The following is a 12,496-nucleotide window of genomic DNA, read 5'->3' as shown; positions in this document are numbered from 1 at the left end:
GTAACTGAGTTACTTGGAGACCTGGAGAACCTCAGACTCTGATGGCCCAGCAGTGCCGTTAAGTGCTAGCTGGAATGCTGGCATCCCCAGGAAGACCTACTACATCATCATCATCATCTTCCTCCTCCTGCTCCTCGCTGTTTGCATGGCGCCAGGAGGGCATGCTCACCAGACGGAGGGTCTTCAGCCCTGCTGGCTCCTTTGGCCACCAACCAATGCAAAGGTACAACAGAGGAACAGAAAATTCATAACACAAAGACGAAAAGGAAATGAATTAAATGAAAAGGGAAATTTTCTAAGCAAAAATAAATATGAAAATACCCTCCCACCTCCAAAGATGATACAAAACCAAATCAAGACCAGAGCAGACAGTTACACTGCACATACTTTCTATTTTGAAACATATCTTCAGTTTGCTATGGCCAATCACGCTCTCTGCATTTGTGAATCAGTGAAGTGAAAAAAGATGAGGAGAGTAGCTATGAAAGAGGTATCTGCGTGGTTGTTATCCAATGAGTATCTCCATAAACAACTAGAGGTCTTCAAGGGTTAGCTAAAGAAACTAGATTGGTTATGTAAGCAATATCATCAAAAAAGGATCATTTTTAAACATAAAATCACAACAAGTTCATCAAAAGTACCAGCAACATTGCCCAAAATAGAACTTTATGAGTACTGAAAAATAAAGCCCTGTATAGCAAAAGTGAAATTCTGATTACTTGTTAGATTTATAAACACAGGCCAGAGAAGAACTGAAATTACATAGGCTGGCTTTGCTAATAAAAGCATCTGTCAATTTTAGGTAATTATAAAATATAAAATTGGGCAGCACCGGTGGCTCAGTGGATAGGGTGCCAGCCCCATATACTGAGGGTGGCAGGTTCATACCCGGCCCCGGTCAAACTGCAACAAAAAATAGCCAAGCATTGTGGCAGGTGCCTGTAGTCCCAGCTACTCAGGAGGCTGAGGCAAGAGAATCTCCTAAGCCCAAGAGTTGGAGGTTGCTGTGAGCTGTGACGCCACGCTGCTCTATCAAAGCCAATAAAGTGAGACTCTGTCTCCAAAAAATAAAAATATAAAATTGATTCTACTGCAAAGCAAAAATGAAAACAAAAAACAAGGGGCTCGGGCGGCGCCTGTGGCTCAAGAGGTAGGGCGCCGGTCCCATATGCCGGAGGTCGTGGGTTCAGGCCCAGCCCCGGCCAAAAAAAAAAAAAAAAAAAAAAAAACAAGGGGCTCTAAGGAATCCAAGTCCTAATCCTAGAAGGAGCAGAACATCACTTCAACAGTGAAATCTCATGTGCCAAATTCTGTTCTTTAAACACAACAAACTATGACTAAGAATCTATCAGATGCAGTGAGTGGGCTGAGCTTCACAGGCGACGTGAGCTGTGCTCTCCTTCCCACAGATGTTTCCAATAGTCAACCCCGGACTTTTCTAAATCAAAATTACATGGTCATGGCACCAGAGACAAAATAGGAACCACACAGGATCACCTGCTTCCATTAGGGCTCAAATATATAAAACAACAGGCCCACAATTGGGTTGTTTTGATCACTCAAAGCAAGTGTAAGAACTATTATCTGACAAGCCAAGAGGTTTGAACTAAATTTCCTCTCAGATATGTAGGTGTTTCCCCCAAGCATGGTTTAATACATTTTGGGAGGTAGCAGACATATTAAACTATTCAAGGAGCCCAAAGTACTCCATCCAGGGCTATGCTCAGACATCAACTTCAACACCTTGCCAAATCTGTGAAACACAGTGATTCACAGAAGGGAGAAAGTGCGAAGAATGTGCTGGGGGTGGGGTGGGAGAGATGGGGAAGAGAAAAACCTCAAACACTTGGGCTTTTAAACATAAACCTCAGGTCTTTGGTTGAATACAGAAAATTAAAAATTTCACAATAGATGGGAAAATCAGAGGAGTTAAATAGACTAGAACTGGAACTCTAAGAATTAAAATACCTCCTTATTTAAAAACCTAGGAACATAAATCTGCTATTCTTGAAATACTAGTATCTAGAAATAGATAAAGAATGAGTAAGGAGAAAACATGCCAATATAAAGGGACTATAATGAATTCCTGACTTCATCAAGAAATAAAAACATATACATAATATACATAAAAACCTATACATCTGCTGATATTCTATCATTTGTGAACTGAAGTCTGAGTTAGAAATAAAGTCCACCAATAATCTCTTCTACTTCCTCCCACCTAACAGAGCAAGCCGTGATAGTTGCTGCCCACGCATTCCACAAGAGGGCCCCACGCGCCATCTACAGGGCCACACTTATGAAACCATTCCTTAGGAAAAGCTCACCAATTTGATGCCTGAGAGGACCTCCAGCAGAGAGATCAGGTTATGGCCATCCCGCAGATCTTCATAAAGATCATTGATGTGCTTGCGCACCTGTAAATGAGAGTGATTTTTATTTGATTTTGAATTATTTTACTATGCACATAAGAATCTGGTTCTGGCCGGGCACAGTGGCTCACATCTGTAATCCTAGCACTCCAGGAGGCAGAGGCAGGTGGAATGCTTGAGCTCACAAGTTCAAGACCAGCCTGAGCTAGAGGGAGACTTTATCTCTAAAAATAGCTAGGCGTTGTGGCGGGCACCTGTATTCCCAGCTACTTGGGAGGCTGAGGCAAGAGAATAGCTTCAGCCCAAGAGTTTGAGGTTGCTATGACGCAATGGTACTCTACCAAGGGGGACAAAGTGAGACTTGCCCCCCCCCCCAAAAAAAGCTCTGGTCCTAGGTAAACACAAATGAAAGAATTTAAAATAGGCCAGGCACTGTAGCTCATGCCTGTAGTCCTAGTACTTTGGGAGGCCAAGGTAGAACAATTGTTTGATTCCAGAAGTTCGTTCAAGATCAGCCTGGTCAACATGATGAGTCTCTATCACCATAAAAAAAATTTCTTTTACGAGCCAGAATCTCACTCTGTTGCCCCAGGCTAGAGTACTACGGCATCATAGTTTACAGCAACCTCAAACTCCTGGGGTCAAGACAGATCCTCTTGCCTCACCCTTCCAAGTAGCTGGAACTACAGGTATGCACCACTATGTCTGGCTAGTTTTTCTACTTTTAGTAGAGATGGGGTCTCACTCTTGCTCAGGCTGGTCTCAGACTCCATAAAAAATTATTTTTTAATTAAAATAAAAATTAAAAAATCAAATAATTTTTCGCCAGGCATGGTGGTACATTCCTATAGTCCCAGGTACTTGAGAGGCTGGGGCAGGAAGATTGCTTGAGCTCAGGAGTTCGAGTGAGGTATGACTGCGCCACTGCACTTTTGCCAGGGTGGCAGAATGAGACCTTGTCTTAAACAAAAAAAATAAAGAATTTTAGACTGGAAGCAATAATAAAATTCAGGAAATTTCTGGTTGGAGTAAAATATATATGAAATGGTAACACTTACCAAAAATGTGTTTGTTTTTTAAATTGAAACCAAATCTATTACAGAGAACACTAAACAATATTCTAGAAAGTTAAAACAAGGAAATGGATAGTCTTAATTACGCTGAATTTCTCAGGAATTGCTATGTGTCAAAATGTGACAGATGAATCTAGCCACAGTCAGAAAAGCCTTCCAAAGTTCTACAAAGGAAATTAAATGCTAAGTACCCAATGTTTCGTAGGGTACAATTTAACCTCTATTGTACCAAATATTTCTAACAGCAAATTTAAGGATTATTTTCTTTGTGGAAAATTAATTCCAATTTTATAATTAAAACTATGGAAAAACGGATCGTAATTTGAGGGAAACCATGGTTAATATTAAGTACTGTGCCAAATGTTTTATATGTTACCTCATCCACCACTTATATCTATAGGGTGAGTATAATTATTATTCCTACTTTACATATGAGGAAAAAGGAACAAAGAGGTTAAACTTGCCCAAGTGAAAAAACTGGCCTTAGTTTGATAATGCTGATTTTAGTCTTTGCCATTAACTGCTATGCCTTATAATCAGCACAGTCTCATTTTATTTATTTAATCCAAACAACTGCCTTGTAAAGTTTATTCCTACTACTCCATGGAAGAGACTGAGGCTCTGAGAAGTTAAGGTCAGATAGCTAGTTAATATAACTTAAGTGATCATTAAGTCTTCTGATTCATTCCAAGTGTAGCAATAATTTCATTGAGGAATACAATACAGAATCAGAAGACTAGTAGAAATTGTAAGGAAAAAGATTGATTTTGGGGCGGCGCTTGTCGCTCAGTGAGTAGGGCGCCGGCCCCATATGCTGAGGGTGGCGGGTTCAAACCCAGACCCGGCCAAACTGCAACAACAACAACAACAAAAAAAATAGCCGGGCGTTGTGGCGGGCGCCTGTAGTCCCAGCTGCTCGGGAGGCTGAGGCAAGAGAATCGCGTAAGCCCAAGAGTTAGAGGTTGCTGTGAGCTGTGTGACGCCATAGCACTCTACCCAAGGGCGGTACAGTGAGACTCTGTCTCTACAAAAAAAAAAAGATTGATTTTGAACATAAATAATTTTCTAGACAACAATAGAAAGGCCTACTTTCAGAAGTAGTAAACTTCTAGTTTCTAGAATTTAAGCAAAAGCTGAGATTTGAGGACTTTTTTATTTGAGTGGAAAACTAAATTCCTTTGCAATTACAATATTCAAAGTAGCATTCTAAGTAGAACAGGAAATGAAAAAGATAAAGGCATCAGGGAGGACTTCCTGAAGAGCTAGGACTCAGAGTATCAGCAATGTTTGAGCTAAAAGAAAAAAAGATGGAAAAAAAAATCACATAATACTAGGTATAGAGGTGGAAATATGCAAGGGGTGGGTGGGTGTGTGAGAGTGTGTGTGTGTGTGTGTGTGTGTGTGTGTGTGAAGGAATAAGAAGGTAACAGGAAGCCAGGCAGGTGACATGCATCTGTAGCCCCAGCTACATAGGAAGCTAAGGCAGGAGGTTGCTTGAGACCAACCTGGGCAACACAGCAAGACTTCATCTCTAAAAAAATTAAAAAATTAGCTTGGTGCAGTGACATAAGCCTAACTGCTCCAGAGGCTGAGAGAGGAGGACTGCTTGAGCCAGAAATTCCAGGCTACAGTGTACTATGATCATGCCTCAAGACCTCATTTCTTTTTTAAACTTAAAAAAAAAAGCTGACAGATTACCCAACTAGAGAAAATGGTTCATGATGAACTGAATAATAGCTTTAAAATACTGAAAGAATATTTCTTCATTTTTTAATGCTATTCATAATGTACTGGCTCTAGAAATAACATTTATAAATTTAATCTACAATATTAAACATTTTCTCCATCAATTTAAGTCTAAACAATGAAAAAGCAAACAAACAAACAAAAAGAAACCTAGCTCAGACTTGTAGCATTTTCAGACTTCCATAGTATAAATTCCACCACAATAAATTTCAAGCTACTAACATAAGCATCATCAGTCGGTAAGAAATATACAGTAGCACACCATTACATAGTATTCCATCATAAAGAAACAATAGACATAATTAACCTCAAGAGCACAGCCAACAGTAACACACAGCAAAATAATTATGAAGAGTTTTGAGTATTTGTTATCTTTAAATATAACTTATTTAATTGTAAATTTATATAATTTAATTTTTAATAATAGCTGTGCTTGGCAACAAGTATACAAAATTGCTGAAAATTTAACATTTGGCTCTCCTAAGTAGGTGTAAGTTAGCTCCAGTATACCACTGGCTCCAAGATTTCAGGGCCCCTCCCTCAGATAGGCTTAAGATTTCAAACTTGCAGTGTGGAGCAACCATGTGGACCATTAACAGAAATAATAAGCAAGTCATGAGGATTAGAAGAGATGTGGATTGGGCGGTGCCTGTGGCTCAGTGAGTAGGGCGCCGGCCCCATATGCCGAGGGTGGCAGGTTCAAGCCCAGCCCCAGCCAAACTGCAACAAAAAAATAGCCGGGCGTTGTGGCGGGCGCCTGTAGTCCCAGCTGCTCCGGAGGCTGAGGCAAGAGACTCATGTAAGCCCAGGAGTTGGAGGTTGCTGTGAGCCATGTGATGCCACGGCACTCTACCAAGGGCAGTAAAGTGAGACTCTGTCTCTACAAAAAAAAAAAAAAAAAAAGAAGAGATGTGGATTTAATAGGTTCAGTTTTAAATATCCTGATTTTAAAATGGCAGCAAAAGAATTACAAATGGAAATGCTCTGAAAGCAGCTAGAAATATCAGAATTCAATCCATGTCAGCTGAGAACTTAAGTTTAGCAGTCACATGCATAGAGGTGCCAGCTAAAGACATGGGAAACATTGGGCTTTCTGGATTAGGGGCAAGAAAGGAGAGCAGAGTGCTAAGGACTGTGCCTTAGGGAATACCCAAAATTAGAAGGCAGGGGATGGAAAAGCAATCAGCAAAAGACAGAAGGGGGAAAGAAATACAGAGCTGGTGAAAGAAGTAGGCAAAGAAACAAGAAAGTAAAATCAAGGCAGGAATGATTGCCAATATCAAATATTACAGCAGAGGTCAAGGAGGATGAAAACTAAGGAAGTTATTGAATTTTACTACAAATTAGTGTGACTGTTTTTTTGTGAGAATCGTTTTCAAAAATGGTGCAATGGAAATCAGATTATTAATAAACAGTAGGTTTTTTTTTTAAAGTCAGCAATTAGACTTGGCACCTGCAGCTCAGCGGCTAGGGCACCGGCCACATACACTGGGGCTGGTGGGTTCAAACCTGGCCAGGGCCTGCCACACGACAAGGACAAGTACCACCAAAAAATAGCCGGGTGTTGTGGCAGGCGCCTGTAGTCCCAGCTACTTGGGAGGCTGAGGCAAGAGAATTGCTTAAGCCCAAGAGTTTGAGATTGCTGTGAGCTGTGATGCCACAACACCCTACTGAGAGCAACATAGTGAGACTCTGTCTCAAAAATAAAACAACAACAAAAAATATTAAATAGTTGACATTTAGGATAAAGAAAATGAGGTACAACTAAGTTAAGTGAGGGGCTTACTTTTGGCAGGTAAGACCTGAACAGAGGGCATAAAAATCAGGAGTGGGTGGATTGCCTGAGCACACAAGTTCAAGACCAGCCGGAGCAACAGGAGACTCTGTCTCAAAATAATAGCCTGGCGCTAAGGTGGGCGCCTATAGTCCCAGCTACTTGTGAGGCTGAGACAAGAGAATTGCTTGAGCCCAAGAGTTTGACGTTGCTGTGAGCTATGATGACACAGCACTTTACTGAGGGTGACAAAGTGAGACACTGACTCAAAAAAAAAAAAAAAAAAAACAGGAATGGGAATTGAATAATTATTTAAATACATTATAGTAGTAAGCTGAGTGTAGTGGCTAATGCCTATAATCCTAGCACTCTGGGAAGTTGAGGCAGGTAGACTGCTTGAGCTCAGGAGTTCGAGACCAACCTGAGTTAAGAGTGAGACCACGTCTCTACGAAAAATAGAAAAACTAACCAGGCATTGTGAGGCATCTGTAGTCCCAGCTGCTTGGGAGGGTGAGGCAAGAGGATTGCTTGAACCCAGGACTTTGAGGTTGCTATAAACTATAACACCACAGCACTCTACCCAGGGCGACAGACTGTGACTCTCTCTCAAAAATAAATAAATAAATAATACATTATAGCAGGGCTTGAGGGTCAAGTGAGATCATGTTACTTACAGGATATTAAACACCACAGAGTATTAAAAAAGAAATGGAGACACTTTTAAATGTAAGGTGAATACCATTAAAAAAAAATGGAAGACATACTCTTCTCTAAATTTTAATGCTTTATTCCTGTGACAGCAAATCTCAAACACACTGCAGGAAATTTGGATGAGAACTATATTATGGCTGTCAATCTTTGACTAACAACAAATATGAAAATAAAACTACCAAAAAATACAGACAGAGATAATGGGGGAAGGGAAGGTAGAGAGGGTTTTTTCCCCCCTGAAGAATTTTCAACAACAGAGAACAACAGTCAGTTTCTAAAGCACGCTGCATACAGCTCTGCCTAGAGATGGGTAAAGAACTAGCTGACATTTCTTGGGTGCTCTCATATCATAAATTTTTCAGATATGGGATCTGGAGGTCAAGTAAAATCCCTAAAATCACAGTTAGTAAAATGACCAAGCTGATTAAATCTAGGACTGCCTCATTCTAACATCTTTCTCCTTCTGTACATATCAGTTTGCCTCTGAAGTTCTCCATAAATCTCTATTTTAAAAAAAGACCAGTGGACTATGCATCAAAGTTTTAGAAGCAGCCAAGTGAAGGCAAGAATCATTAATACAGAAGTTTCTTTCTAACACATAATCATGCTATTCTGTCAACAAATAAGATGAAGGGCTGGGCGCAATGGCCCATGCCTGTAATCCTAGCACTCTGGGAGGCTGAGGCAGGTGGACTGCTTGAGCTTAGGAGTTCAAGACCAGGCTGAACAAGAGACCCCATCTCTATTAAAAATAGAAAAACTAGCTGGGTATGGTGGTACACACCTGTAGTCCCAGCTACTTAGGAAGCTGAGGCAAGAAGAGGATCACTTGAGCCCAAGAGTTTGAGATTGCTATGAGCTATGATGCTCTGGCACTCTAGCCTGGTGCAACAGAGTAAGTAAGATGCTGTCTCAAAAACAAACAAACAGGCAGTGCCTATGGCTCAAGGAGTAGGGCGCTGGTCCCATATGCCGGAGGTGGTGGGTTCAAACCCAGCCCCGGCCAAAAATAAATAAATAAATAAAAATAAATAAAATAAAAAAAAAAAATAAATGAAAGTCACTTTATAAAAAAATAAAAACAAACAAACAAACAAAATGAATAAGGCGAGCGAAAAATTTCAACTATCCAGGGCCTTGCCTGTTTGTACTCCCTGAGAAAATCAATGTCAAAATTAGTCAATGTGTCCAAGGAGAATATAGTTATGGCCAAGATGGTTCAACATCATTAACTATAAGGAAAATATAAATCAAAACCAAAATGATACACGCACTATGACAGCTATAATCAAAAAGACAGATAATAAGAGGTAGCAAGGATGCACAGAAACTGGAAGCATCAGGCATTGCTGATGGAAATGAAAAATGATGCTGCTGGTTGGGCACAGGGGCTCATGCCTATGATCCTAGCACTGTGGGAGGCTGAGGCAAGAGGATGCCTTGAGCTCAGGGGTCCAAGGCCAGTCTGAACAAGAGTGAGATCCCATCTCTGCTAAAAATAGAAAAATTAGCCAGGTATTGTAGTAGACACCTATAGTCCCAGCCACTCAAAGAGGATCATTTAAGCCCAGGAATTTAATGTTGGAAGTGAGCTATGATAATGCCACTGTACTCTAGCCGAGGTAACAGAGTGAAACTGTCTCAAAAAACAAAAACAAACAGACAAAAAAAAAACTCAAAAAACTGGATCAGAAGTGTTCTTAATTAGTAAAGAGGAATTAATTTGCTTATTCCAAAATGAACGGTTTCTCAGAGTTATCTGGGAATTCAAGAGAACCCAGATCAAGTAAATCCAGAACTTGGAAGATTTTGGTTGATTTTGCTGTTATAGTGGCCTACCTACAAAAGATAGCATTAATCTGAGTATACTTGAGAAATAAAGCAAAGGATGCTTGAGCTGTAAAAAAATGTCAATTCCTAATTCTCAGCCCAAAGTTCAAAGAATTCCAGGAACTTAAAGGAATACCTTTGAATAGCAGTGAATCTCTCTCTAAAATATCCCAATGTGAAAAAAAATGCTGGTGAAACCATAAGGCTGGGGCCCTGAGAAGAGATGAAAAATAGCCAAGGATTTAAGTAAAGCTCTGGCTGGCCTCCAGTTTCTAACAATGCTATGATGTGTTCTGCTAGTTTCTTTCTCCCTGGGCCTCCTGTCATCACACAGCACTGAGGCAGAGGTCCAACAGGCAGCATCAGCTACGAATGAGTGGTGGGGAGCAAGAGCATCTGAATTTAGCCATAAAGTTTAGGTGACAAGCTAGAGGCAGGATCAATTCAGTTCTTCTAATTATTAGAGAGGAGGCATAAAAGAATAAGTTGGGGAGTTGGGGGCATGCTGAGTAGAAAGAACAAGTAATTTTGATCATAAGACTCATGATCAATCCTTAGCTCCATCCCTTGCCAACAGTATGATCTTGGGAAAGTCACTTCACCCTTCAAATTCTCCCTTTCCTTAGTTGTTAAAATTGAGAGGATAAAATAGTCTTATCTCCTTTGGGGTTGTTCTAAGGATCAAGTCAAATATAAAACACTTAATGAAATATTATTTACTCAAGGTAACAAATACTTATTGGCTACATCTCATGTTCTTTGTACAGCACTTGACAGAGAAAGTAGCACAATACACTCCCAGCCCTCAAGGAGTACTCTAACTGGAGGCAGTGGTGCGTGAACACAGACACCTCTTGAAAGAATTATGAAACAGAGCTGGAGCTGCAATTGATTTAGTCTGAGGAATAGAGGTCAGACTACCAGAAAGGTGATACTGGAGCTGGGCCTTGAAGGGTAAATGGGTGATGCCCAGGCAGAGGAGGTGGGGACAGGCATTCTAAAGGAGAGAAAAATAAAAATAAATAAGTGAAGAGGTGTAAAAGTACACAGTGTTTAGGAAGCAGTGAGTTATATCACAGGCCACACAAGAAAGTATACCTGGACAGATAGGCTGGAACCAGGCTGCAGAGGACTCTATGTCATGGCAGAGTTAAGCCATCTAATTAGAGGCAACTCATAGCCATTAAAGGGAAATAGCCAGGTTTTTCTTTTTTCTCCTAACATCTCTCCTTTTTTCTTTGTTCTGACACTATAAAAAAGATACCATATTTAGGGCGGTGCCTTGTGGCTCAGTGAGTAGGGCACCGGCTCCATATACGGAGAGTGGCAGGTTCAAACTCTGCCCTGGCCAAACTGCAGCAAAAAAATAGCCGGACGTTATGGCAGGCGCCTGTAGTCCCAGCTACTTGGGAGGGTGAGACAAGAGAATCGCCTACGCCCAGGAGCTGGAGGTTGCTGTGAGCTGTGACACCACAGTACTCCACCGACTGCAATAAAGTGAGACTCTGTCTCTAAAAAAAAAAAAAAAAAAGATACAATATTTGCCTTCAGAGTATAATTGGCAGAAAGATATATAATGTATCTTTCTAAATGCTACAGAGGCTATAACAGAAGTACACAAGGAATACAGTGAGGGGCACAAAGAAAAGGGTGGTTAATTCCACATGGGAGAGTCAGGAAAATATTTATTGAGGTGTTAAGTTGGTGTTATTCAGGCAGATCAGATTGGCAGAACACATTCCAAGCAGAAGGAGCAGCATGAGCAAAGATTCAGAGACATAAAATAGTTCAGCAAGAGCTTAAGGTATGAAGAGAATTTGGCACCATGAGCCTGGAAAGGTAGGCGGCAGCCAGGGCTGTACCATATAGGTTAAAAAGCACAGGTTCTTCAAGTTGCCCAAATTCTACAATTTCTCTGTATCTTTCTAGCACTGTGATCTTGAACAAATTCCTTGCTCTCTCTAAACCTCATTTTTCACATTGACAAAATAGAGTATTAATAGAACCTACAGCACAAGGTCACTAGAGGATTAAATGAGATAATCCATGTAAAGGACTAAGAATAGAATGTCTGACTTATAGGAAGCCCTCAATAAACTATTACCACTATTGTCATTACCTGTGTTATTACAGAAAACTTTGTTAGAAAACTATTATCATAATCAAGGAAAGAGATGACGGGGCCCTGGACAAAAGCAGATGTGAGGGAGATGGAGAAGACAGATGCGAGCTATCTTTCTGAGCTGCGAGTGACAGAATGGACAGTAACGAATCCAGTATGATTCCAGGTTCTTAACTTGGAAAACTAGCTACTTGAGTGAAAATATTTAAAAATTTGGGATGTGTTAAATGTAAGATATGCCTGGGTAACATCCAGATGAACGTGTCATCCACTGTGAGAAACAAGTCTTTGACTCAGGCAAGAATTCAAGAAAAAGCTCTAACATTGCCTCCTTATCCAGATCTTGTAGTCTGAAAATTACCCTCACCTGCGGTACTCACTTAAAAAGTGGCCCTAAGGAGCCATTTCTGACCTGTAAAACCATCTCCTTGGCTGCAGTTTACTGAATTATGAACAACTGACCCATGCAGAAAAATAAAACTCCAACCAAGGGCGGCGCCTGTGGCTCAAGGAGTAGGGCGCTGGTCCCATATGCTGGAGGTGGCGGGTTCAAACCCAGCCCTGGCCAAAAACCAAAAAAAAAAAAAAAAACTCCAACCAATCAGACTTTGTGTTTGGTGCCTTTGGAATCATGTGGCTTCATATCACCATTTGAGGGACAGCCACCATGGTTCACTCACGTGCAATAGCACAAATATACGGAAATGAATGTAAGAAGCACACAGAGAGAAGTAAAAAAGAAAGAACACCAAGTCTCAAAAAATGGGAGAGTGGGAGAGAGGAAGAGAGTAATTGTCTGATCGTTGTTTAGTTTTTACTAAACGCAGCGCCATCTAGACACTGGACTCTGTGAGACTGTCCTGTATTC

The 12,496-nt window shown here is 40.7% G+C and overlaps 1 protein-coding gene across 9 annotated transcripts in view; it reads right to left on the bottom strand.

Annotated features, from left to right (window-relative positions):
* MACF1 (microtubule actin crosslinking factor 1) overlaps positions 1 to 12,496 on the bottom strand; it is a 401,452-nt gene that overhangs the window by 224,765 nt on the left and 164,191 nt on the right. For all 9 annotated transcript variants that reach the window (XM_053575600.1, XM_053575601.1, XM_053575606.1 and 6 more), the window contains one exon: positions 2,328 to 2,417. In XM_053575600.1, coding sequence (XP_053431575.1) covers positions 2,328 to 2,417 — 90 coding nt within the window. The remainder of the gene's footprint in view (positions 1 to 2,327; positions 2,418 to 12,496) is intronic.

The sequence above is a fragment of the Nycticebus coucang genome, chromosome 22 (genome assembly GCF_027406575.1).
Source record: "Nycticebus coucang isolate mNycCou1 chromosome 22, mNycCou1.pri, whole genome shotgun sequence".
NCBI classification, from domain to species: Eukaryota; Metazoa; Chordata; class Mammalia; order Primates; family Lorisidae; genus Nycticebus; species Nycticebus coucang.
Note: the sequence above shows the minus strand (reverse complement) of the source record. Positions and strands in the feature narration are given on the sequence as shown.